Genomic DNA, 21,922 nt, shown 5'->3' on the forward strand with positions numbered 1-21,922 from the left:
ACACTCTAACGCACTAACCGCTAACTTCAATAAATTCCTAACACTCTAACGCACTAACCGCTAACTTCAATAAATTCCTAACACTCTAACGCACTGCCCTACACTCTATAAATTCCTACACCTTCAACTCTTACACACTTTAACCCATAGCCCTATTATACGTAATCTCTGCTATAATACCATAGCTTACACATACACAATCATTATAACATACCTACACCATCACTAACATTATTTCACATACACCACTCATCTAACTACATCCATCTACTACCTGTTCTGCCCTTAGTCAATCTGCAATTAACTCAAGTCCAGGTACGTATTGCATGCCCTATCCACTTGGTTCTTCATCAACCTCTGCCACACTCATGACCACATAGTTAATCACTCCACCAGCATGTATAGACAGTGCCTGGCCTTCACAGTTACAGACTTGGCAAATGGAGGCACAATGCAATTAATGCAGTCAACCTCTCTGCTCAGACTTGATTGCTAGGTGACATGAATCACATGGGTTTATCTTTGTCAATATTGCTTTGACTGCCATCATTACACATGTGTCGCATCAGCAGAATATATATATACAAATGTCTCACCCTTGTCACCAAATTCTAATCACCTGTTGACAACTTACAGCCTTGCCACTTTTTGCAACAAGCCTCACTTTCCGCATTTAGGCATATTTATATTGACCATATTTCAATAACTAATCATCATCATCTGGTCAGACTAGTACCATTAGAAACCTCTACTTAATGCCTACAGATGACAAAATAAGTGCACAGAAATGTGGCTGCAAGCACCCTGACTTTCCGCATTTGGGCAAGTTTATATTGGCCTTACCTCAATGAGTCATGGATGTTATCCAGTAAGACTAGTACTATTAGAAAGTCTTTGTTCATAGCTACAAACCGATAACAAGTCAAAATAAGCGCCCAAATTGGCTGCATGCCACTTTCAGCGCTTTTCTCGCAAAAAAGCGCCCAAAATAGTCGTTTCAAACACCCTATCCTTCCGCATTTGGGCAAGTTTGTATTGGCCATAGCTCGGTAAGTAACAGTTGTTATCTCATAAGACTAGTACCATTAGAACCCCATTATTTATGGCTACACACTGGCAACAACTTCGTAGCAGGCAGCAACTAGTGGTAAGTGGTGGCAAGTGGTGGCAAGCAATTATCTCTGCGGATTCTCAACCAAATAACACAAGACTGTTACCTGCTGGTAGCTATTGGTCATGGCTACAAATGTTTCAGCCTCGCCTTTGGAAAATATCCACTGGTTGAGGCCCTAGAAGCCCTCGCCTCCGGCTGAGGGCGAGTGGAGGTAAGTGGAGGTGAGTGAATATCTCTGCGGATTCTCAACCAAATGACACCAAATTACCACCTGCCAGTAGCTCTTGGTTACGGCTACAAATGTCTCACCCTCACCTCTGGGAAATATTTAGCGGTTGGAGCATCAGAGCCAAAATGCTTCACTGGGGGTACCCAGAGGCGAGAAAGGCGAGGGCGTATCTCAGCGAATTCAGGGCGGATTCTCATGCAACCAAGTGCTGCATGTAGCCAAAAGGAACCTCTTTCAATGTCCCAGCCTCGCCTCTGGGAAATATTCAGCGGTTCAGGCTCCAGAAGCCCTCGCCTCCCGCTCGCCCCTCTCGCCTTCGGACCCATGGGCATGGATCCGGGAATTATATGGATAGGCCGGAGTTTGCGAACTCCTACAGGGTTCACAGTGACACCGCTGTCGCTCGTGAGTCGACCCGTCGCAATGTGCCGTACCGCTACTGATCAGAAATGGTCCTCTCGATCTTGCCAGCTCAGCTTCTGGCCGACACTGTGCCAGGAGCCTCTAGATGAGTGAACATGCATAGGACATGTGCCGTCCCTCATCCGGTCCCCGAGCTCACTTCACGCGGGGTTCTCTCTCGACACTTGCTATCTGACGTCTCCTACATCACCAGCTCGGAGGTGTTGGTTTATCGGGAATATCCTCGATCGCCCGCGCTCAATCCCTCACTGCAAGTCTGCCCAAATCCGTTGCCGAGACCCACGAAGGACGAAGGACGAAACCTGCCTTGGTTATGGGGAGACCGCGCCCTAACTGTCAGAAAAGCTACTCCTAACGCATTGTGAGTGTTCACAGTATTAATTCGATTTCAGCACATATCTCATCTTGCGCAGTGCTTCCATGATTTCCTCACATCCACGGCTACGACCCCACCCCGTCAGGAAAGCCCCGTTGCGCAGGGCATACGTACGGTACAGTACACGCAGGCAGACCTCCAGCAATCCACGTCCTGGGATCCCGCCCGCTATTGTGTGCCCCATCCCGAGTCGCAGACTCGTTGCTCCGGGGCCGCACCCGCTGGCCGCGTATGACGAGGCCTGGCCTAGCGAGCTGCAGCCGGCTACGGACCCGGATTCAGGATGGTGATGTGAGCATGGGAGGGACGTACTGGTCATTCGACACATGGCGTATGCCTTAAGTCAACTCCGCTGTGTCTGTGCGGTGGCAGGAAGCCTCTCCTCCATCTTTCCCGGAACCGTGGTCCTTTGGTCCGCTACGGCCATGCGCGTCAATCTCGAGTAGAGTCGGCGACCTCAAGCCGGAGCATGTATGGCGGGAGAGAGAGTGAGTATCCATGCTCTTGAACGCATCGATACTGAGGGAGACGCGGCGGGACAGTGGGCGCAGCAGAGCCGGCATAGTGAGGGCGACGTCCAGCGACGACGGACCGCATGTCGCAAGACCGCCCCAAGTTGCGCATGGCACTTTGCGCTCTCTACCCTCCGCCCTCGGCGCGGCGTAACTGGCAGGATCATTGTTTCTGCTTAATACGCAATACATAAGCCGGACGAGATGCTCCCTGCGCCTGGATCAGCCCAACTTCACTCAACTTAGATGACACCCCGATCGCCGCGAGCTACCAGTTAGCACACGCCTTCAGTCCGGCGCACTGCATCCGGGACGACAGAAGAACACTGCACCGGACGCGTTGTAAATGGAGGTAGGACTATATGCGTCGGTACAGCAGCCTCGTGCCCTTGTGGTGGAGACGCACGTCATCGGCGTAGTTGAGCTTCGGGACGGCGAGCGAGAGAGAGCGCGGCGGGCAGGGCGGGCAGCAGAGCGGGCGACGGCGGTGACCGACGAGGATAGACATGGACAGCGAGGGCGAGCGACGTCAACGCTGGCAGCACGGGCAGGCTTGGACCTGGTCAGACTCAGAGTGTCGCTAGCTTGAAGACAACATGAGCATGCGCCGATACTACTGACAAGCGGTCTCAAAGTGCGCTTGAGGTGCGGCAGGCCAGCCGATATTTATGGAGGGCAGGCGAGGTTGAGTGCGGACGCGCGCACACATGTACTGTAACATCACCGGCCACCGCCCCGCCTACGTAGTCAAGATATAGAGAACGTGAGTATGTGTCAGGGAACGGCGGGGCAGCACTCAGAGATAGGCTGAGGCCCCAGAGACATGGACGGCGGGCGACCAGTGACCACGGGTATGATACTACATGTATAGATCGTGAGCGTACAGCTCAAATTCGTCGTGAAACGGCCAAGTCAGAAGGCACGGCGCGAACTCTCTTCGCAGACCGGAAGGTTTACGATCGGTTGTAAGTATCGCAATCATAAGCTGTCGACGTACTAGTTCAGAGGCATGCACGCGGACGTAGAAGGGATGGGAGAAGGATCGCAATACATACGGAGTGCATACACACGTATCCTCGTCTCGCGGAGGACTGATCCTACCCCGCGTCTCGGCAGGGACATCGCCTCCTCCCACCCTCCTTCTTAGTTATCTACTCTCAGAAGTGTACGTGCTCCTTCGCTACAAGTGAACTTGGTCGCTTCGATGAAGCGCTGCTCGGCCTCGTTGGACGGAATCGGGCGCCCGCTGTCGCTTGTTGCGAGCCTGTCTCCAGTCCTAGTCAGCGCGCGGCGTCGCTCTGCCAGCACGGACGAGAGTGGTCCGAGAGCGTCCTGAATTCGTGCAGCAGTCTGAGAACCCAGCGACACATGCGGGGATGCATCTGCTGAGCATGTAGTACAGGGTCTAAAGTCAAGAGTTTCGAGATCGGAAGAAGAACCCACTAACTAGATCGTCAAACGAGACCACCAAGGCCAAGTGGGTGACAGATGAAAACGTCGAGCAAACAAACCCGCGCGCGAGCAGCCTGAGGAGGAAGACCTCAGACCTCGGCGATACTGCGCTGCGCTACCAGTACCGCACCCGGTCCTCGAACGTCAGCCCCTCCGCATCCATGAGCGTCCACGCCGCTGCCTCGGAGAGCAGGTCGAGGCACAAGAACTCCTCCGAGCCGTCTATGCGCCAGAACCGCCGCTCGTACCTCCTCTGCCCATCGTCGGCCGCGCCGTTTCTGTTTCAATGGCAGGGATGATAGCGGAGGTGAATTTGACTGTACCAGAGCGTCGAAGGTGAACTCGTATGGTGGCGGGCGGGAGTCGTGCGGGATCTCAACGAGGAGATAGCGCAGCGCAGGCATCTGCTCTGTGACTGTCAGCACGAGACGCTCCGTTCTCGAGGGCGAAGAGGCGGAAGCCTGGGAGGGCGGCGGGAACTGGTAGTCGTCCTGGTCGTCGTCGGAAGAAGCGCAGTCGAAGGAGAGAGTAAGCGATGCAGGGCGGACAGACAAGGGCCGTATCCGGCTCGTATATGCGACGCATACAGATGGAGTTATGACGAGCCTTATGCCTGGCTGGGGTTTGAGTCATCCGCCTCTGTTGAGATTGCTGAGATCCCATATACATCGCGTTCAAATACACTGAGAGCGTCGTGAAGGGAAGACGGGGCGCACCACCTCCAAGGATAAGGCATAGAACCGTATTTGTCGTCGACGTGCCCATGCAGCGGCGAGCGAGAACGAGCATGGCTGATGTGGATGCTGCTCTGCAAGGGGAGCCCGAGGGGACGACGACAACGTAGAGCAAGCTGTCTGTGCAGCGTGTCTTCTTGGGACTCCGGGAGACACGAGCGCGGGACGCAGAAGGGGGTGGAGGAAAGGACAAGGATGGATATGGTACAAAGTTGAGCCATGTACTCACCTTCGAGTGTATGCGACAGCATCTCGTGTCTGCATCTCGACAGGACGTCTCCTACCTCTCCTCTGCGCTTCTTTACCCTCCCAATTGTACCGTTATGCGCTCCTCCGCACTCGTTTCCATCGTAGGCGCACGAGGCTGGGTTGAGAAAGGCGACAATGGCACGCGGACACGCGCATCAGATTCAGGCGGACTTGGCAGGCTCGACGAAGCGACACTCAGGCTCGTTGAAGTTGATGACGTGCCAGACGGCGGTCAGGTACTGGGCGAGTGCGTGAGTTCACGCCAGGGCGATAGAAAAAGCGACTCACATGGGACTTCACGCGTGACGTTGTAACAGTAGAGGTAGAAGGCGTGCTCTCAGTTGCCGATGCCGAGGATGGGGACGTAGGAGCAGTGACGATCTCGAGTTTTTTGGTGTCGGGTTTCGAGCCGAGCGAGCCCCAGGCGGAGCCCTGTCACAGAGTTCATCTATTTTGAACGCTGCAAGGATGGGTGAGCGGTGTGCACGAAGAGGAGGACTGGACGCGGGTACATCATGAACGCGTGCGACGATGATGAGACTCACCATCGATGCTGGCAAAGTCAGCGACGAGGGCGTCCTTTAAATGGCCCACAGCAAGCTCGCTGCCACCTTAGGATTGAATATTGAATATTGAGGCGCGAGGTTCGAGTGGTTGATGTGCCCGCCGCGGTTGAACTTGAGCGTGGACTGGAGCTCGATCTGCTCCTTGGGGGAGGGTGCCTGGGCGCAGGACCGCCGTCAATGGCCTGTCGGTGCTTCCTGTAGTGGAGTTCCATCCCGAGATGTGCAGCTCGACAGCCTGTGTGCACGGAGTCAGCGAGCTGGTCGGGCGGGGAGGCAGGCAGAGGAAGACGCACGTCATGGGTGTAGTCACATGTGCAAACTACGTGCGGGCGAGCGAGAGCGACGTGGCGGGGACCATGACACGCGCCACGGGGCGGGCAGGGCGGGCGACGGCGGTGAGGATGGGCATGGTGGACAGGACAAGGACGCGGGCGACGAGGACGCGCCTGGGGACCTCATTGCGGGCGGCACGTGCCTGTTGCTTTCCGTGCTGCAAGCTACATTTCTCTTTCTCCTCCTCCTCCTCCTCCTGCGAACGGACAAACAATGACTGCTGGTCAGCGACAGGTCAGTGACTTGTTACGCCTGCTATGTACTTCTCTGGTAACCCTCGTCCGACGCATCACCGATCTCATCCTGACACTTCTTGCGACCCATCTCGCGCTCGATACCGTGACTCTGGTACTTCATCGAGGTCAGTAGGACCTCAGGCTTGTCTTATGGTACTTCACACCGGTATCTAGGTACATGCACAACTTCTGCGTGTCCCGGATGATCTGCCGTGCCCCCTCACCATCGGGCCTCTCAATTCGCAGATCCCCGGCTGCTGCACTTCCTCGCATCCCCCTCTACTTCTGCCCATCTCGCAGTCATTAGGGGAGCACTCTGCGTGTTCATGTGAGTCGAACGTCTGCATTTGCTGCGCTCTCATACTTCTCGCAAGTTCAAAACAATCTCAGGTCAGATTCCTGCCTGGCTGACGATCCTCGAGTCATCCCTGCTCACCGAGCGAGTTCGCGCTCACTGGGCTCTGGCATACAGACACACGACGAGCGGCGGCAGTCACTCGTCTGGCTCCTCCTCAGCTGTCTCGTCCTCTCCTACATCCTTCGTCGGCCCTGTCCCTTCGGCACTCCTCATTCCCTCCCGCCGCCCTGGGAGCCGACCGCATTCTTTGTATCGCTGGCTGCCCTCTCAGGTAGCCACGACTGGTGACTCAATCGGCCATTTGGCGTGCGTGTGCCACAGATGATATGATATGTGCCGGCTGCGCCGTGCGCATATATCCTATCCCTCAGGCTCTTAGCCTTTTCGTTGGTAGTCATCTCCTCTCTCTTGTTCGACGCGTCCTGGCGCCCGATCTCGCGCTCGAACCTCGATGTGCGAGTAACATCGCAATTTTCATATTCTATCTTGTTCTCTCTCATCGGGACTCAGAAGACCTTGAAGTCGGGCCTCCGCGCTTTCCGCCCCGCCCTCCGAGCCAAGCCTGAGGCTATTACCACTCCGCTTCGCACCATACCTCGTCGGGCACCTCCGCGGCCGCCCGCGACCCCCCTGTACTTGTTTATTCCCGTTGTCGTGAGGCCATTCTCGCTTGCGGTTAAACTGCCTCGACGTTGCCTGTCGTGACGCAATGTACGTAAATACCGTTCTCTCTTCTCTATCGAATTAACCTCAATCTCATGTACTCGATCCCCAGCCCGGTATACTGAGGCTTTTGTCACCACGCCATCTGTATGCATGCGCCTCGCATCTATGAGCATCTGGGATGCAGCCTTTGTCCGTCCGCCGTCCGCCGTCTGCCGTCCACCGACCACTGACCACCGTTCCGCTATCTGATACTCCGGCGCCAGCCCCGTACGCCAGCTCCTCGCTTCGTCCCGCGACGCCTCCGTCAGTGGTCACTGCCTCACTCACATGATGCTACAGTTCCCCGCACTGGCGCGATCCGGAGGTCAGTGGGTACGACGCGAATCGCGGCCTGCAGATCAGCAAGGTTCCATTTGACACGTTCCCCACCCATCCCGCTCGCTGAATAGAGATCGCACCGTCTTCCGTGCGTGGAGCATCGTTCAGAAGGTAGCTCAGCTGATTTGACGCCCCGACAGAGAACGCGCACATCTAAAGTCGCGACCCAAATCGGGGTCGTGCTCTTCGGACCTCAACCAGCGCGACTTTAACTGCATCGCGTATATACACCAGTCAACTATGAACTATGAACTATTAAGCTCGAGAGGTGCAGTGTCCGAGTCGAAATACGTTTACCTGACGCCTTTATCTCCGTACAGAACGCTGCGCAGCTGGCAGGTAGGGCGAAGTTACCGGCACCAGGTGCGAAGGCTAAGCTGGAAGACTTGATCCCCCAAGGGCCAATGCTCGCATGAACCCTGAACTTCGAAGACATCGCGACCGATGAGTATGCATGTCAGACGGAAATTGCACGTAGTACCAGTCCCGACTACCCGGCAGGGCGATTGTACCGTAGAGGCCTGGGGATCGTGGTATGTGCTCTAACTTCAAAGGACATGCTCGCACTCACGCCCTTCACTCTCGCTGCCTTCTCTGCCGTACCTGCACCCGCAACCTCCCGCTTCGCTCCCTTCATTCCTCTCGTAGTCGTACTTGCATCTGTGCTCGATCTGGTCTGGGCTCCTTCCGCTCCAATTGGCCACCCTCAATTCTATCTCGCTTGCCGCTCTCCCGACCCGCAGACTCCCCTGAGTCCGAGCCGAGTCTCGACAGCGGAGACGGGGTCTCCGTTTGTACTGTACCGTCGATACGCAACAGCACACTCCCTGTGCTGATGAGCTATGAACAACCGTCGACCGACGACCGTTCATAGGACTTCTGGGGCTGGCCGTGGCATCCTGGAACAACACTTCAACACATGGGAATGGTATGACGAGTCAGGGTGAGCCATGGTGTACGGCGGTGCATGTGTGACTCGTGAGTGCAGCAGCGGCAACGGCATAGGCGGTGTGCTACACCATCTCACATAGATCGGCTGGAGGAGAAAAGGTTTCGTGTCGGGAACAGGGATGGGAACGGCACCGTGTAGTGGTTTGTACTACGAGTGGTACAGCATATTCGTCATCGTATCATGCGTCCTTGTGCGTGTGAATGCCTCGCTCGTGCGGGAAATCGGGTCGCAATACAGATACGGTGAGCCTTTGGCGTATTTAGCTCAGTTGGGATGGCGAAGCAGTGGGTGAGGCTGTAGTGCCATCGTGCCGTTCTGAGTTGACCGTTCCAAGAACGAACTCATAGATCCCGGCGATAGAGACAGCCAAAGGGGCGCTTTCGCGTTCGAACGACATAACATTATACAGGAATGCGGCAGACACATGTCGCTTGGACGCCGGTGGCCTGAAAGCTGGCAAGGACGTGTGCGCTAACGTTCTTCCCTCTCTCCCACCACCATGTCGATCCTCACACACACCTCTCGTGTTGCGCTCACAGTCAACGAGGGCAACATTGACAAACACAGCAGTGAACTTGACTCGCTTCACCTCATTCTTCCGACTACTCCGTCGATCCCCGCAGACCCATCCCGCATCCCGGTTGAAGTCGCAGAACGCATCATCGATCTGCTCAATGATCACCGCTACACCCTTCGCAGTTGCTCCTTGACCTGTCACGGATGGCTTCCCCGTGCTCGGTATCTGCTCATGACCTCAATCCTTATACGGTCAAATGAAGATGTCTCCTCCATGTACAACTACTTCACTGCTCACCCTCGCATCACTGCGGCCGTCCAGAGTGTCTCTGTCTACATAGTGCAGGAGCCTCAATTTCTCAATGCGTTTCCTGTGGTTTTGCTATCACGGCTTCCGAACCTATCCACCTACAAGTATTTCGACCATCGGGGGTACAACAAGCATTTCTGGCACCATCATGCTGCAAGTCTTCGCAGTATCAAGACGTATCTCCGAGTGCAAGAGCTGACGTTGCAGCATGTTTGCTTTCGCACAGGAGCAGATCTCGCACGGCTCTTGATCTCATTCCCACTACTGCGGATCCTGCGCCTTGGAACGGTGTTCGTCAGGGACCTGCAGGACCTGAGTCGCATGGCGCGGTTCCGTGACAAGTGCAGCCAGTTGTCCGAATTGAAGGTGCGTCGTGTCCTCAGCATATAATCTGCGGTAATTCTTAGTAGCTGACCTCTTCTGGCAAGATATACAGCACAGATACTTCTGAAGTCGTCGGCCTCATCGTCAGCATGTGCTCCTCACCCTTAGAGATACTACGGTACGAAACCCGTCATAGGAGTGAAGGTACGTCTTGCCTAGAACTGCGACCTGCATACAGTTGCTGAAAGTGGGCAGAAGATCTCTTCAAAGAGCTCGGCCTGAGCGTGTTCTCCGAGTCAGAGTCGAAGCGGCCTCACTCTGTGGAGTTCTTGATTAGGGCAAGACACCCTTATACTATCACAGCTGTTGTCGAACACATCACGTCATTCCTCAAGTTTCCACTGCGCCACCTGACAATTACCTTCACCGATCTCCGGAACGCTTCTGTCTTTGACAACGAAGGTGTGGTGCGAGGATCTCAACAGCTGGAACAAGCCATCCTAACGCACAAGATACCACGCCTGACGATCTCATTTCCAAAGGCCAAGCAAAACAGACTCGCATTCTGGTGGCGGACGATTCAGCAGCGCTTCCCCCGTCTACATGGAGGTGGGAAATTGGAAATCTTCTGCTCTTCCGGTGCGTATCGCCCTTTTCATTTACTGCTCTGCCTGTTTGCTAAATTGTTAAGCAGAGGATCTTGGTCACGACTCGCGGGTTACGGCCATAGCCGCCTCCCCGGACAGTCGATACTTCGCTACCGGCACACAAGATGGCACTATCATGATATGGAGCACGATTGCCTACCCACTGAGGAGTCTCCTTGAGATCTGCGCATCATCCACATCCATATCGACTCTTGCTTTCTCTGACACTGGCAACTTCTTAGCGGCCATCCATACCGAAGAACATGACGTCCTCACTGTCTGGCGCGTTGTTGACGGCTCCCAGCTCATCTCGACTGAGGACATCAAACAGAGCCGCATATGGTCTTGTTTATGGTGGAGAGACGATCTTAATTGTATCAATCTTTCCGCTCTTGCAGTCCCATCGTGTCCAGACGAGGTCTCCGAGTCGCTGCCAGTCCAACTTCTGTTCACCTCCGTTCACGACACTGGTAACCTGACCACTTCACTCATACCTCTCAAATCTGCAATTTTCGCGGAATCGAACAGTTTCGTAGACTTCCATCGTGTTGAAGTGTATGCTGTGCTGTCATCCGATGGTAGATTGGCTGCAGTAGTCCCTGTGGAGGGATGCTTGGGGATGGGATGTCAGGTTTGGCACACCACCGATCCAACCCAGATGCACCGGTTGACCATTCCTTCCGACGTCACCCCTTCTTCTGCCACGTTTGTTGGCGATACCCTTGTCATCGGGTTCAAAGACGGCACCATCCGATGGTGGGACCTATCCTCATTCCCATTGGCTACTACTAGACCACGCGGCACCCTGACGGTCACAGACGACATTGGAGAAGCAAAGTTGTCCGCGTCACCTGTAGGGTCCTTCCTCGCCGCATGGAGCTACTCTCACCACTCAGTAACCCTCGTCCGAAGGCACTGCTGTGATTTCTTTCCGCACATATGCATCACCCTCCAGGGACATACCAACTACGTGAACGCTGCATGCTTCTCTCCGTGCGAGCAATACATCGCAACTGTCTCGTACAATAACACTGTTTGCTTGTGGAGTGTCATGAATGGATCACTCATATGGCGCTTCGAGGACCACGGTTATGCCAGGGTGGAGCATGTCATTTTCTCCGGGGACGGAAGCACTTTGGCGTCCGCGGATGACGAGGGACAAGTTGTCCTCCATCCTATTTCTCGGTTTATCCGGTCGGACGTGTCGCGTGCTCCATTGACTGACTGATACAGTACGCACTAGCAAAACACAGCACTCCTACATACACACACCCCTTACGCATCGACAGAACACACCTCATCCGATCTTTGGTAGCTAGAACTGCGATACGTACGTACACGACTCCTTGTATGTGATGTTGGACTTCCCGAGCTTTCGAAGTACTACCCATTCTCACGATTCGCGATTCGCACTCGTATATACCTCACCGCGATGTGTACAACACATTTATTGTATCTCGTTTTGGGCCTCGCGACTACACCGAGAGTTGCGCGAACATTATCTTTTTGGTGAAGCGTGCCTCTGCACGCACACATCGTTGAGCACGGTACCGTCGGGCAGGCAGCGAAATAAGTCTTACCGCGCAACTTGGATGACCTTGAAGGACGTCCCGAAACCACGCACGAATATCACCCATCCCACCAGGCGTAACGCCGTCGGAAACCAGGGCTTAACCTCGCCGTGCATGCCATTCAAATCTCAGCACCCTACAAGGTCGCACCTACACCGATCTTCATACATGCCCTAGTCTCTCAACATGAGCGTATCGCACTCCCACCAAGGCCTGGGCCACCAGACGGGCAACACACAGCGGTAGCACCATTGCGGATGTCAGGATGACGTGCACCATGTCTGGAGCAATCTCTGCGCTGGAGTACACGTTGCGTCTGCGATGGACAGGAAGATCCTAGTATCGGCAGACAACGTTGAGAGGGTCTGCATATGGGCGCAACTAGTCGATGGCGGCGATCTGTAGGAAGACGCAGCGGGCCTCAGTCGACGTGCTCTGTGAGAGACAAGACTAGCCATGTATTCTGTACCTGTAGGAAGACGCAGCGGGCTGCAAGAATACATGAGTAAACTATTAATGAGAGTGAGCGAATCAATGCGTGAACATACCCTCAGTCGACGTGCTCTGTGAGAGACAAGACTGAGGGCACAAATGCGAACAAGTCCGAGTATATGAGTGACGGGAAATCGCGGAACGGGATGGAGTCAACGGACATAACGTCCGAAGAGCGCTTAGATTACCATATCGGGACGTGACATTATCGGAGGGCTCGGGGACGTGATATCGGACGGAAAGGCAAGGGAAATGGACGTGCATAATGCTATCGTATGGTAGTACGTGCATGTAAAGTATGAGAGTCCGAAAGGGCAGAGACATATGTGTAGGCAAAGGTAAAAGTTCGAAGTTCAAGCGCTCGGGGCTGCATGCGGGATCGTTTGCTCCAACACTGCATACCCTTCGTGGCTCAGTTAACTATTACTGTAGTTCGTCGTTCGAAATATGTGACTTACCTCGAGTCCGATGACTATAGATACAGAATAGCATCGACTACAACAGCCGGATGCCACCCATAGCCCTGCTGCGTACGGCGTACATACCACGACGGCAGATCTCGACCATAGCCCGCTCTGCGTCCTGAATTCCCGCCCGCTACTAGTCGCCCGCCCTCTTCATCCTATATCCCGGGTCCCACCCCTCGCTGCGCCCGCTAGCCACGTAGGACGAGCCTGACCCGACGATGTTGCCTCACACCGAGCCGGGGTCGTATTCCATGTGGACATCCGACCACGGGGCTACGGGTGTGCGATACGACTAACCACTGCCAGTCGGAAGACAGTCGATGCCTTGTACGGACCGGAAGGCGAAGGGACAGGCGAGAACGGTGTCGACAGGGCATAGAGCGGTGGACCTCAGCGAGTTGATCGATCATCTCCATCCAGGATTTCCCATCGAGCTTATCGTCAGGGCATCGCAGGACACCTGCGGGTGGTTATTAGGGTTGAGCTGAGGTGGAGTTCGAGTACACTACACTCACGCTTAATCTCCGACCCCTTGGCTATCGCTATACAGGTTGCGATCGACGAGACGGAGAGCCTAGGGAGAAAGGGGCCGACAGTCAGCAAAGCTCGACACTTGAGAGCACGTCGCACGGGTAATCGTCTGATCAGCAGAGGATAGCACGCCCCGTCACCGCGGCAACAGCGGTAGCCTCATGGGCCGCGAGCTTCAGCGTCATAAAGGTCGCCTCGCTGTTTTTGACGTCCGCGTTCGTGTAGTCCACGTCGATTGGATGTGGCAGGGGAGGAACTCACCGGTAACGGAAGCCCACTCAGCTCGCCCAGAACTACCCCCTGACTCGGTCTGCGATGCTCGAATCCGGTCCACCGGCATGTACCTGGCACTCGGAGCGGCGCATCCTGAACGGATGGAGGTCGGTTGCCGAAGATGGCGCAGCGAGGACAAGTCGACGGGGTACCAGAAGCGAGGACGAGGACGGGGAGTTTCAGAAAATTGATAGTAGGCTTCAATTCGATGTACCCCATCGTCTCGTCCCACTCTCGTAGCGACAGTGCGCTGAGCAGCCACATGCTGGCTTGGATGTGCTTCAGATACTGATGTGTTCCCTGCGACCGATTACGGACATGGCTCGAGGGCGATGGTATGTGGAGGGACGTACTCGATGCGTGGCATAGCCTCTCAAGTCCCTTCCACTGCGTCTTGGCACGAAACCTTCCCTCCACGACGATATCCGGATCCTTCGTCTATTGTTTCGTGCATTCGTCCGCCTGGAAGAAACTGCACGAAGCCGCGCACGTCGGCCTCAGGTACGCTTGGCGACATCGAAACAGCGATGCTCAGCCTCCTTGTGGATGACATTCCAGATGTGGCCATCAAGTACTGTGTGCGCATGTCGTTAGTTTCCCCGGACGTGCGCAACGCTAACCCACAGACTTACTTCAGTAATCCGGGTGTGCGAGGGGAGGTCTTCCTCGAAAATGATATTGATCTCACGTCTCCAGGGCCTGTAGACTTGTAGTCAAGCTAGAAGTAGTGTGTGTGGTTGCTGGCGGCGGCAGTCTCTACAAGCTCGGTGGGACAGCACAGAGTATACGACGATAGCGAGGATAGACCGTATGGATGGTGGTGAGCAACAGAGGTGCCGGTAGAAGCGCGCTGTGCGAGGCAGCGTCGCGCCCGCAAACGCCCGGCGCGCCTCTTCCTGCCTCCCTCTCTGACCACACGGTATGTCGCCCTGTGTCGTTGCGAACGCTGTGAACTAATGCAGCACACATAGTGCTTTCAGGCAGATGACGAACGTCAGCGACGTGCTCGAGCCTCGAGAGTGTCGTCAGTCTTCGCCTCTTCGGTCCTCTTTCTTGCTGGTACCTTTCTCCGACGCGTCTTACACTGAGTCTCGCGCTTCCTCTCCGGCTCTCTTCCAAGATTTTTCCACCATTTTCCGGTACCCTTGCCTGCTACAGACACACCCGTACAATGTGCGCACAGCGTGTCCTACTTGGCATCCGGGGGCATCTTGGGAAGAGCGAGGTGGAAACATGGCGAGTATTTTGTTCTTGGGAGACACGGCGTACATCTGTTGACATCTTCTAGTCAGAATGGGGGCTGAACAAGCCATAAGGCCTTAAGGGTTCAGGCTAGCGTGACTATGTTCGGCGAGGCACAAACTGGACATCGACATCGCGCCGAACATAGACCACCTCGATTCGTACGATCTGAGACGTCATCAAGTTCCAAGATGTTGAGCCAACTTCCTCGAGGCCCTGCAGGCAGCCTACGTCGTCAAACACACGCATCCCATTCCAGAATTGTGGCGAGCCTGGGCCCCGGGCTCGACGTTGTGTGCCTGCGAAGGAAAGGAGCGAGGGTGGGCAGCACGAAGGGAGGCAGCGAGGAGATGTTGCGATGCAAAGCAAGATGGACTTGGCTGCATCATAGGTCCGTCGCGGATAGGTGTGTGCGCCACTATCATATGCAACTTCGTGTTGATCCCTCCGCCCTCGCGCGTGTGTCCGATTCCTCAAGCAAGATACCAGGGGAGACAAGAATATCGACGAGTCGGAATGGGCGCAGTCTTCATGCACGCACTGATTCTCGCACCTCGCACCGTGTGTCAGCACCGATCACCGTTCGACCCCGAGCAGGCGACTCGATTCAGTGGGTCCTGGATCACAACGAGAGATACAACACCGGAATAATCGCAGCGCGGCGTACGGCTTCCACTCGACTCGCCATTCGTCCCGCCTGTGCTTCCACGATCCGCTTCGACCCCGCCTAGAGGCGACGCCTTCACCCAGGATGGCAGCTGCCTGTCGCACTCGCACTAGTACGCGCACAAGTACGGCGTGCGGACACATGACCCGCACCGAGCTCGCCCACTCGTCTCGGCCCCTACACAGTCGCTCGCACCCTGGGTGGGGAACGTCCCGACTTCTCGCCAGCTCGCCCACCGAACTTGGATGTTCACTGGCACTCAACGAGAAAGTTAGCGAGCTCGTCTTTGAGAGTACGCTCACGACTTCCATTCGGAGATATAGGCATACTCATGCGGATGGCGTGCCCGAGGGCGGAGTACTGCGGGAAGTGCGGACCGCACGGACCGCGCGGCCCAGTTCGAGTGTCTCCGCCGGCCTGCCTGAGTTCCTCGTTTCTTGTCCCCTCCGCTACGACAGACCAACCCCAGTGCACTCAAAGCGTTGCCGATGCCGAGGTATTGGGGACGTATGCGTCGGTGCCTTCGCGGCATACTGCGATTGTGTATTGCTTTTCTCGCACTATTATCGGTGAGTCCAACTTGTCCCCGTCTCGTGTCCGTCTAGTCGTCGCTCACTCTCCGAGGACTGGCTGGGTACACCCTGCCTTTAGTACCGTGTTTCTTGCCCGTTCACTACACAATTCTGGCATTCGTTGCGGGACGAATGGTTTATGGCGCATAAAGGAAGGAAGGAAGGGACAAACCGAGGTGCGTGCTCTTCAGGTACTCTCGACTTTCTACCTTTTGGTACCCGAGGTTGTGAGATGCGATCCGCTGCTTTCCATCCAGAGCGTACGCTCATAGTTTGCGTTGCTTCGACTGCGATCGTTCTGTTCTAGCCCTAAATACGCAATTTAACCCCGATATCGCCCCAGTCCGTTGCCCAAAGTGCGCCCGGACCTGCTGCATTCTGGACTGTAAGCTGTTGTGCAGTGTCCGAGAGGCGTTCACATCCGCTAAGGAGGTCCTGCAGAACGTCAGGTGAACATGAACTGGGCGCACGGCTTCAGTTCGCTCGTCGCGGGCCAGTCGCTTGGCGGCGGGGGAGAGAGCCCATCTCGATCCGCGCGTCGATCCTCAAACTCTGGGCGTACGCAATTTTTTTCTCCATTCAGGTACCATGGCCTTTTCGACTTTCATAACGCTCGCGTGTCCTCCGAGCGCCCTCCGCTACATACATACTGAACACCCTCATCATCAGGAGACCGCACAGCCTCGCTCACGCTGCACCCTGCCGCACTCGGCGCAAGCCGCGACAGGCCTCGCGGGGCCCCTTCCAAGAGTACGAGCCAGAGTTGGCCATGCAGAGTCCATAGACCTCAGGACGGTCTAGGCGCACGGCTATGAAGCCCCGCTCAGCACAGGCGCCCGGACCCAGAATGATCTCAGCTGTCGACCGCAAGTCAACACGCAAATTCCGTGTGCTGGCCTTGGATGGCTTGGCCAAGTCGCCGCCGGACGCATTCCTGTCATAAGGACGACCCCGCGGAGGCAACCACGGTTTCCCCAGCTCCCACAACTCGCAAAGTTTTCGCATCCGCACACTCTCTTCCCGTTCCTTCCTCCCCCCCCTACTCTTCCTCGTGGCGATGCGGTCTCTGAGTCTATTGCTCTTGACTGCTTCGCTCTCCGAATACGCTTCTGCCTTCACCGGCGGCCACCCCGACGTCTACCACGACAGCTACGGCCAGGACCTCCACCGACGGAACATCGTTTACAATGGTCAGGTCTCAGACACGTACGACTTCGTCATCGTAGGCGGAGGCACCGCCGGGCTCGCGATTGCGTCCCGACTCTCAGAGGACTCAAACACCACCGTCCTCGTTCTCGAGGCAGGCGACACCGGCGACGGTGCTGCCGACACAGTCAGTACGTACACTTTTCTTCCTGTCCTGTCCCCGAGCAACCGTCTCATGCGGCGTGTTTCTAGACACCCCGGTCAACGCGTACTACCACGGTCTCCCCGGATCGCAGTACGACTGGGCGTACGCGACCGTCAACCAGCCCAACGCGGGCAACCGGTCCGTCTCGTGGCCCTGCGGCAAGCTGCTCGGCGGCTCGTCCGCGATGAACGGCATGTACCACGTGCGGCCGTCCAAGCTCGAGATCGACGCGTGGTCGAGTCTCGTGAACGGCACGAGCAAGTGGAACTGGGACGCGCTCTTCGCGGGCATGCAGGACAGCGAGACGTTCACGCCTCCCACGTCCGACGTGCAGGCCATCGTCGGCATGGTGTACACCGCATCGAGCCGCGGCACCAGCGGCCCCATCCACGTCTCGTACCCTGGCTTGTGAGTTCTTTCACCCCCTCCTTTTGCGCTTCGCGCTTCCCATCGCTGACATGCGCGCGCCCGCAGCGAATTCGCGACCGTCGGCAACTGGACTGGCACTCTGGCCAACGCCGGAGTCGAGGTGACCCCGGACGCGTACGGCGGCGAGAACTACGGCGCGTACATCGCGACCAACTCGATCAACCCTGCCAACTGGACGCGGTCGTACGCCCGCTCCGGGTACATCGACCCACTCCCGCCGCGCGACAACCTCGCCGTGCTCCCGAACGCGACCGTCACGCGGATCATCTTCGACAGCTCGAACAAGGACAACTTGACGGCGACGGCGGTCGAGTGGGCGAGCTCTGCAGACGCGGCTAGGGAGACGATCAAGGTCCGGAAGGAGGTCATCATCTCCAGCGGTGCGATGGGCAGCCCGCGTGTGCTGATGCACAGCGGTGTTGGACCCTCGGACGTTCTCCAAGCCGCCGGCGTCGACGTGCAAGTCAGCCTCCCGGGTGTCGGACAACATCTCCAGGACCACTTGGTACGTGGTGACCTCTATCTTCTCGAGTTGCCCGCTGACACGCGCTCCAGAGCTCCGGGCTTCTCTTCCAGACAAACACCGACACTGCTGCGTCGCTGTACGCCTCGAACGCGACCGGCAACACCCCGATCTTCCTCTCGTACGTGAACTCTGCCGTCGCGTACGTCAACTCGACGGTCGTCCTCGGCGCTGACGGGGAGGCGACGCTCAAGCAGCAAATCGCGGACGCGCTCTCCAGCTCGGTCAGCACGCTCGTGCCGAGCTCGGACGACACCGTCAAGGCGGGCTACGAGGCGATCTACAACGCCACGCTGAACACGATCTTCTCGAGCGGCGTCGCGCAGATCGAGATCCTGTACCAGCTCACGGACAGCGGGTCGAACGGGACGAACGTGGTGGCGATCCAGGCGGGGCTGCAGCACCCGTTCTCGCACGGCAGGATCTACATCACGTCGAGCGACCCGTTCGTCGCGCCGCTCATCGACCCGCAGTACCTCGCGCACGCGGCGGACATCGCCATCCTGCGCGAGGGCCTGAAGCTCGCGCGGAGGATCGGGGGCACCGCGCCGCTCAGCGCGGCGATCGTCACCGAGGTGCAGCCTGGGGCGGGCGTGCAGAGCGACGACGACTGGGACGCGTGGATCCAGCAGCATGCGAGCACCGAGTTCCACCCGTCGTCGTCGTGCGCGATGCTCCCGCGCGAGCTCGGCGGTGTCGTCGACGAGGACCTGAAGGTGTACGGTATCGGCAACGTCCGTGTCGCAGACGCGTCGGTGTTTCCCATCTCGGTCTCGGCGCACGTGAGTACCTGTTCTGTTTGTGTGCTCGGAGTGAGCTATTGCTGACGACGCCTTCGCTCTAGTTGCAAGCCCCGACGTACGGCCTCGCCGAGCAGGCTGCGAAGATCATCCGTGCGACGTACAACGGCGTCGGACTGCCCTCGTCCTCGGGCAACTCGAGCTCGGGCTCGAACTCGGGCTCGGGCTCCGGCTCGAACAACGGGTCCAATGACAACAACAACTCGGCATCGCACCTGGCCTGGAGCGGCTCGCTTGCCCTCGCGGCAGGCGGGCTTCTCGCTGCGCTTCTCCTCTAGTCCTCTCGTGGACTGTTCTCGTCTCGGACATGGCGTGCTCGTGTCGCGCCTCTGCCTGCCTCTCTCTTCTCTCTGCCTCATGCAATGGACAATCGTGTTTTAGCTGTGTTGTGACTGACGCTCTTCGGCACACTCCTCTCCCCTCCTTCCCGCACCGTTCGCTAGGATCCTGGCTTCGGTTTCGGATGACGGACCTCGACGTCGCCGCTCGCGGGCAGACGGACTTGTTACGTAGGTACATCCGGGATGCTACACTGTAGATACCGTGGACGCTATTGCGACGCCTCTTGAAGTTAGTGTATACCCGCAGTAGTAGTATTAGCAAAGTTAGTGTAGCGTTTCGCGATGTACAAGTACTGTAATACCTCAGCATTACTACCCTCCGCCTCCAGTTGGCTGCACCTGGTCAAATGGAATTGTCGATATACTTGCCGTGCGCGACGTGCGCGTGAGGCGGCAAGTTGCAACGGGTTTCAAACGTGGGGTCACATAAGTATGGTTGTTGAACAAGTTCTTATTCGGGTTTATGTGCGCTTCTAATGACTTTGTTATATCTTTCAATCGCCGTTTCTAGTCGTCCGAGTCGGCCCGCATTTGCGCCCCCTTCCGTTCGACCACCATCTTTGCGAGTCTCTAACTGATACTGTTGCGCTGTCGTCCTGGCCGGCCCTTCTAGTCCGCGGTGGTGCAGACGTAGGAGGGCAATACTGGAACGCGACAGCGCCGCTTGCGTTCCAGCCGCGTCCAGCGAGCATCGCGTTATCGCGCTCGCTGGCAAGAACTCCAAGCCAACTATAGCTCACCACCTGGCGCCGTCTCTTCTTTCTTCGTTCACGTCTTCTGTCTTCGTGTTCTCATGCCTCGTCTGGGTCTCGTCTGGCCATCACAAGTGCTGTCTTTAGTTCAGCTCAGCTCCACGTTAACCTCGTCTGCTCTCGAAACCGACTGGAACCTCGGCAGTTCGTACGTACGAACGGCTCGAGATAGCCTGTAGACCTACTCCAGACTTGGATAGAAGTTGTATATTGGGTTCAGGTGCGTACCTCCGTCTGTCCGTGGCGAGCTTTGCCGTACCGAGGTTAGGGAGCGTTGTCAAGCTGGCCGGTATACACCGACGAGCAGGCAGTCGCCTTGCGATGCTTGCGACACGTTCAACACGAGCGAGAACCGCGACCCGCGCCGGCGGCGAGCGTAAGTTATGAAGCTTGAAGATCGACGGGCCACGACTGTCACCTCCAGGGCAAGCTATGGACCTACCTCGCGGCGGACACCTCTTTGAGTGCCGTGCGTGTCATACGTGCTGGACGACGGTTACTGCCATATTCAATCCTGGCTTCACGACACCTCCCGATGCGGTACTATCTCCTCCCTGCGTCGTGCGATGTCCTCCAAGCGTATCTAGAAGCGTATCCGCCGCCGACTCCACTGAACCGCATGCCCCGTCTGCTTTTGGTATGTCCCAAACCCGTTTCTGACCTCGACTTGGCGCGCGTAGCGTTGGTATGCTGGACACTGGCCCACTCCGGTGGACGGCTGAATGGTGCTTCAATCGATCTTTTGGCTGTGTACGTGGTATGGGTGCGAGCACGGCGGGACTGCGAACGCGGACCGCGGGATCCCCAACCTCACGACAAGGTCCCGCTTGGCTGTCTGTCTCCAACACCTCATAGGGACCGCGCGACCTCGTGGCCGCTGCTCCTGCTGCTCATGTCGGACATCTTTCGACTCTCGATACCGCTGCTTCGACGACGTCTCTGCGCTGTCGGATGGACGAGGGGCGGCTCCGCTCGCGAACACCGTTCGGCGCTTGGGACCATCTGTGCGACACGTCTAGAGCATTGGGTGAGTCTTCGCGATTCCGGTGCTGCATGTCGTACAATGGAGCCAACAAAGCAGCAGCGGTCGTCTCATGAGGATCGTGCGTTCTGCAGGAACACGCTCGAGGTACGCATACAGGCTGATACCGTGGCTGATTCCTCGCCCGTGCTTTGTCTCTCCGGTTCGTCTTGTTGTACCCTTCTTCCCTTATCGTTCTTGTTCTCTTACATCCATGCTGTTCCGCGTTCACCTCGCTCTCGCCCCTTAACTGTACCCTTATTCGCGCTGGTGGTTCGCAATACTTCGTCGTTGACGTCCGTCTGCGCATTAGATTGGTGTAACTATTCTCGTGGAGCACCCAGTACGGCGGCGTGTATGTTTTGCGAACCTCGCCATATGGATCTGCGGAGAGCTGGAAGTGTTCTGGGACTTGAATGTCACCTCAGTACTTAGTAGTAGTCTTGTGCGGCTCTGCAGGACTCTAGATAGAGATACCAGGCTACACAGATTAGAAACAAACTCCACAAATACGA

At 56.6% G+C, this 21,922-nt stretch overlaps 9 protein-coding genes across 9 annotated transcripts; 5 read left to right on the plus strand and 4 right to left on the minus strand.

The window, feature by feature from the left end:
- Nucleotides 1-4,221: 4,221 nt before the first annotated feature.
- On the minus strand, nucleotides 4,222-4,895 carry L226DRAFT_576625 (uncharacterized protein; the record flags this gene model as incomplete). The annotated part of the gene is made up of 4 exons (XM_067685387.1): nucleotides 4,222-4,359; nucleotides 4,430-4,597; nucleotides 4,659-4,719; nucleotides 4,774-4,895. The coding sequence occupies 4 exons, from the start codon at nucleotides 4,893-4,895 to the stop codon at nucleotides 4,222-4,224; spliced, it is 489 nt and encodes a 162-aa protein (XP_067528722.1).
- Nucleotides 4,896-5,250: 355 nt separating this feature from the next.
- On the minus strand, nucleotides 5,251-6,064 carry L226DRAFT_576626 (uncharacterized protein; the record flags this gene model as incomplete). The annotated part of the gene is made up of 5 exons (XM_067685388.1): nucleotides 5,251-5,328; nucleotides 5,378-5,521; nucleotides 5,577-5,587; nucleotides 5,635-5,693; nucleotides 5,979-6,064. The coding sequence occupies 5 exons, from the start codon at nucleotides 6,062-6,064 to the stop codon at nucleotides 5,251-5,253; spliced, it is 378 nt and encodes a 125-aa protein (XP_067528723.1).
- A 3,148-nt stretch (nucleotides 6,065-9,212) lies between these two features.
- L226DRAFT_448353 (uncharacterized protein) lies at nucleotides 9,213-9,416 on the plus strand (the record flags this gene model as incomplete). Its single annotated transcript, XM_067674918.1, has 1 exon — nucleotides 9,213-9,416. A coding segment is annotated over one exon (204 nt), but the record flags the coding sequence as incomplete, so codon positions are not given.
- A 1,005-nt stretch (nucleotides 9,417-10,421) lies between these two features.
- On the plus strand, nucleotides 10,422-11,603 carry L226DRAFT_473883 (WD40 repeat-like protein; the record flags this gene model as incomplete). The annotated part of the gene is made up of 2 exons (XM_067676546.1): nucleotides 10,422-10,652; nucleotides 11,331-11,603. Coding segments are annotated over 2 exons (504 nt in total), but the record flags the coding sequence as incomplete, so codon positions are not given.
- Nucleotides 11,604-13,458: 1,855 nt separating this feature from the next.
- Nucleotides 13,459-14,197, minus strand: L226DRAFT_366450 (uncharacterized protein). Its single transcript, XM_067674260.1, has 3 exons — nucleotides 14,063-14,197; nucleotides 13,698-14,009; nucleotides 13,459-13,634 (listed from the first exon to the last, which is right to left on the minus strand). The coding sequence occupies exons 2-3, from the start codon at nucleotides 13,971-13,973 to the stop codon at nucleotides 13,596-13,598; spliced, it is 315 nt and encodes a 104-aa protein (XP_067528726.1). The 5' UTR covers nucleotides 13,974-14,009; nucleotides 14,063-14,197; the 3' UTR covers nucleotides 13,459-13,595.
- L226DRAFT_540928 (uncharacterized protein) lies at nucleotides 13,959-14,484 on the minus strand. The gene is given in 4 exon segments (XM_067681966.1): nucleotides 13,959-14,147; nucleotides 14,183-14,250; nucleotides 14,342-14,409; nucleotides 14,424-14,484. The coding sequence occupies 2 exon segments, from the start codon at nucleotides 14,224-14,226 to the stop codon at nucleotides 13,991-13,993; spliced, it is 201 nt and encodes a 66-aa protein (XP_067528727.1). The 5' UTR covers nucleotides 14,227-14,250; nucleotides 14,342-14,409; nucleotides 14,424-14,484; the 3' UTR covers nucleotides 13,959-13,990.
- A 117-nt stretch (nucleotides 14,485-14,601) lies between these two features.
- L226DRAFT_366517 (uncharacterized protein) lies at nucleotides 14,602-15,096 on the plus strand. The gene is made up of 3 exons (XM_067674261.1): nucleotides 14,602-14,628; nucleotides 14,690-14,945; nucleotides 15,002-15,096. Exons 2-3 carry the CDS (start codon nucleotides 14,694-14,696, stop codon nucleotides 15,011-15,013), a joined length of 264 nt encoding a protein of 87 aa, XP_067528728.1. The 5' UTR covers nucleotides 14,602-14,628; nucleotides 14,690-14,693; the 3' UTR covers nucleotides 15,014-15,096.
- A 497-nt stretch (nucleotides 15,097-15,593) lies between these two features.
- Nucleotides 15,594-16,848, plus strand: L226DRAFT_366537 (uncharacterized protein). Its single transcript, XM_067674262.1, has 4 exons — nucleotides 15,594-16,187; nucleotides 16,270-16,366; nucleotides 16,534-16,575; nucleotides 16,632-16,848. Exons 1-4 carry the CDS (start codon nucleotides 15,703-15,705, stop codon nucleotides 16,641-16,643), a joined length of 636 nt encoding a protein of 211 aa, XP_067528729.1. The 5' UTR covers nucleotides 15,594-15,702; the 3' UTR covers nucleotides 16,644-16,848.
- A 399-nt stretch (nucleotides 16,849-17,247) lies between these two features.
- L226DRAFT_576628 (GMC oxidoreductase) lies at nucleotides 17,248-19,571 on the plus strand (the record flags this gene model as incomplete). Its single annotated transcript, XM_067685389.1, has 5 exons — nucleotides 17,248-17,527; nucleotides 17,589-17,949; nucleotides 18,016-18,475; nucleotides 18,526-19,275; nucleotides 19,338-19,571. The coding sequence occupies 5 exons, from the start codon at nucleotides 17,248-17,250 to the stop codon at nucleotides 19,569-19,571; spliced, it is 2,085 nt and encodes a 694-aa protein (XP_067528730.1).
- Between the last annotated feature and the right edge of the window lie 2,351 nt (nucleotides 19,572-21,922).

This window comes from Lentinus tigrinus (genome assembly GCF_003813185.1).
Source record: "Lentinus tigrinus ALCF2SS1-7 unplaced genomic scaffold L226scaffold_71, whole genome shotgun sequence".
Taxonomy (NCBI): Eukaryota; Fungi; Basidiomycota; class Agaricomycetes; order Polyporales; family Polyporaceae; genus Lentinus; species Lentinus tigrinus.